Here is a 3845-nt window from a genome sequence, read left to right on the forward strand (position 1 = left end):
ACCCTCACTTCATCCTCCAAGATGAATACAGGGCATAGACTAGTTTCCAGTCACAAATATCCCTTTATGGAAATATGTTAACTTTGTTATTACCATATAAGACAATAGACACTTAAAATGCATAAGACTTACAGCCTCTTCAGTTCTCAGACACTTTTATCTCCTCCCACCTGCACCAAGCTCCGATGGGATTATGGCATCTGCAGGCCTCCCACAGTAGAGATGGTGACCCTGGGAGACACTTCATAAGCTCAGGACCAACATTCCCATCCAGAATGGGCTCTTGCTTTTATCTTTAAGGGAACTTTTCATCATGTATATGAATTCTGCCTCCTACCTGTAATGCAAAAATAACTGATTTTAAAAATAGTAAACGTACTCCACACCCTCCCACACTTTTCTTATTTGGTAATTTTTCTTCCAGTTCACAGACTTTGTTTCTTTGTTTTATTTAGAACTGAACCAAGGAACAGCTTCCCAGAACAGATATCAATGGATTTGGGCAGGTCTTGCAATTGTTGTGTTTCTGATTTTGGCAGTAAGCTGTTATGCAGTCTATAACAGGTCCAACACAGGTAATATCTCATGAATAATTTGGGCTCTACCCCTGGGTGTTACATATCTTGTGTATTAAAGATAACATGAAAATACATGCTGCTACTGAGCACGGAAATGGATCTGAATTTTCTGGGGAGTCATTCAGAAAATGTATCAAATGCTTTATTTCTACCTAACCATTCTACTTCTAGGAATTGATCTTGAGTTAAATAACAGAGGCACACCAACATATATACGTAGACACACACACACAACACACACATTGATTGTACCATACAGCCATTTCCATTTTTATACTATTTTTAATAAGAGAACTAGTAAAATCAAATGAAAAATATGTGGATTTTTTAACAAAAAAATTTTAATGTGGCATTAAAATGATAAATAGCAGGTGGTGCCTGTGGCTCAAAGGAGTAGGGCGCCAGCCCCATATACCAGAGGTGTCGGGTTCAAACCCAACCCCGGCCAAAAACTGCCAAAAAAAGAAAAAAGATAAATAGCGTAATTTATTCAGCCTGCAAAGAAAAAAACCAGCTAAAAGAACAAAATAATGTCTTTTGTAGCAACTTGGGTGGAACTGGAGGTCATTATCCTAAGTGCCATAAACCAGGAACAGAAAATCAAATACCACCTGTTCTCACTTACATGTAGGAGCTAAGCTATGGCTGCACCTGGTTATACGGAGCGGGACAATGGATGCTGGAGACTCAGGCAGGGTGAGGGATAGAAAATTGCCTATTGGTTACAACGTACTGGGTGTGGGCATGTAAATGGATCTGAATTTTCCAGACTTCACCACTATATAATTCATCCATATAACAAAACTCTACTGCACCCCCTAAATATATTGAAATTAAAAAAACATACTGAAAAGAAGCTAAGTCTTTTTAAAAGTTGCCTTTGGAGTCTCCCCTTTCCTCACACCTCAGAAGGAAGCCTAGATACTTATGTCCTTGCTCACTACTTCCATCCCTAGGCTCTGCTCTCTCTTACTGAGCTTGGTCTACAGCTGGTGCCGATCAAAACTGCATTGATTTTATGGGTCATTTTTACAAACTAAACTTTATGCAACAAACCATACTACTTATAGTAATTTAAAATATCTTAAGATGTCATTGAACTTCTTAAAACACCTTTAGATCTTTTATTAACAGAATTTGAGTTGGAAGGGATCTGGGAAAAAATTAGATCTAGTTTATCTCTCTGTTTTACAAACGAGGACAGAGGAATCCTGGCAGTGAGCTCCAGTGCTAATTGGGCATGTGAGACAGATTTGTGTGCACCACCTAAGACCCTTAGCTAACCTCATGTCAGAAGCCAGCCTAGAAGCTTTCCTTTATTTCATCATCCTCCTGAGAAGCTCTGACTTTTCAGGCCAGTTGAGATAGATTCTATGTTCCTTTCGTATATTCTTCTGGTTGATATTAGCCTATTGACCATGCTGAAGTTAGGGGATTCGGGTTATAGCAGAAACCATTATTGAAGATAGTTTTAAGGGTGACATCAAGAGTTTCACCACTTCTAACCCTGTCATCATTTGTAGTATAGGCAGGCTAGTTCTTATCCCCTAGGTGGCCAGAAGAGATCTGGCAGACTAGTTTGTCCCCCAATGGTACTATATAATGATACTTGTGATTAAATTAGGTTCAAATTATGGGAGAGAGGGTGCCACATACACTGCTCATGAACGACAGCTTGAGTCAATTCTGCATAAGTCAATTTCCAACAGAAAGTGCATGGCACACCAGACTCTAAAGGGGAACTCAGAACACAGGGCAGTCCCCCAGGGCCAGGAGCACCTGACTTCAACCCTAAACCTAAAGGGATGTGGACAAGGGAGCACTTCCCAAAACTTAGAAGGAGAGAATCATGTAAAACCAGTTGCTTTTTAAGGAGGATAACCTTCAATTGAAAGACCATCACCAGGTCAAAGCAATTTTATAGGCAAGGAGCAGGGGAACGAATGCCTGATTTTCAGGAACCTCTAGCCCACCTTTCACAGAAACCAAAGGGCATAGCTACCCTGCTGATGGAGTCCAGCCAGGTCAGCCTCCCACAGCAGAAGAATGGCTTCTGGTTCTGGGGGCTCAGTCAGAAGATATGGGCAAAAACTCTGTCACAGTGTTGGCTACTTCCTCTGTGTGTGTGTGTGTGTGTGTGTGTGTGTAAATATGTGTGTATGTATATTCTATGGTCCTACATTAAGGTGGGTTGAAGCTGTTACACTAAAAGCCACAAAACCTTGCCTACCTCCAGCTCTCTGGCTGTGATTTCATATGACTATGGTTCATGTTCCATTTTTAAATTCTCTTTTCTACTATTTCATTTTAAAAGGTTCTTAGTCTAGGATATGTATAAAAGGGCCAGATTTTAGGTAATCCCCTGAAGGTGGACTTCCTTGAGAAATGACACATACCCCATTCTTCTCTGACCATTGTTTGCTCTCAGCCCCTCTTTGGCCATGACTTTTCCATTATTGGCAGTTGGGTAGGATCCAGGCCAATAATCCCAAAGAGCCAGGACTTGCTGGGCTGGTCAAACTGCCTTTGTTCCTCCCTATGGGAGACCATGTCATCCATACAAACTTACTGCTTTTCTGATGATGTGTTTCTATACTGAATATATATTTATGACCATCTGTTAAATGAAAGACATGAAAAGAGAAGTGACCAAGGTGATTCTAATACCATTATATTGAGGACAAGAATAAGAGAATTTCAGTGTTTACAAAGAAATTTTAAATTTCCTTTTTCTTACAGAAAGGAGCCATGTCTCTACTGATGAGAGAGCTAGCAATACTGATAATGCAGAAGAAAATATGGTAAGACATAATTCTCTATACCCAGCCATTTTTAGTATAAAGACTCTACTATAAAAAGGTAATTGAAGTTCTGACTGATTCACATATCATCACAGAAGACTTTTATAGATTAAAAAAACAGCAGGAAGGATTGCGAGATAATATAGCAAGAAAAAATACAATTAGGTTTTTCCTCATGTCTATAATTAAACAGGCTCTACTTGCCTAAATAAGTGGTTGCTCTTCTCATCTCCTGTTGCTATTTGTAGAAAAGATCTGAAGTGGCATTGAGCAAATCCAGGTGACAACATGCTTATTCTTATGGGAGCATGGAACATGAGATTGTGTAGAAGGGGACAGAAACCCAAATACAGATGTAGTGAAGGACCAGCCCTAGTTTCTGCACAGATATAGACAGTTGACCGTCCATACTTTTCTAGCCACTTCTAGGCTCCTTGGTGAGTGACAATTCTCTTACAGATTAGTT

The 3845-nt window shown here is 39.8% G+C and overlaps 1 protein-coding gene across 1 annotated transcript in view; it reads left to right on the forward strand.

The window, feature by feature from the left end:
- Nucleotides 1-3433, forward strand: part of HHLA2 (HERV-H LTR-associating 2) — a 15481-nt gene extending 12048 nt beyond the window's left edge. The window contains exons 5-6 of the mRNA XM_023518209.1: nt 456-575; nt 3318-3433. Of these exons, the coding sequence (XP_023373977.1) occupies nt 456-575; nt 3318-3433 (236 nt within the window). The remainder of the gene's footprint in view (nt 1-455; nt 576-3317) is intronic.
- Nucleotides 3434-3845: the final 412 nt, after the last annotated feature.

The sequence above is a fragment of the Otolemur garnettii genome, unplaced genomic scaffold, assembly GCF_000181295.1.
Source record: "Otolemur garnettii isolate 467f Iridium unplaced genomic scaffold, OtoGar3 scaffold00131, whole genome shotgun sequence".
Classification (NCBI taxonomy): Eukaryota; Metazoa; Chordata; class Mammalia; order Primates; family Galagidae; genus Otolemur; species Otolemur garnettii.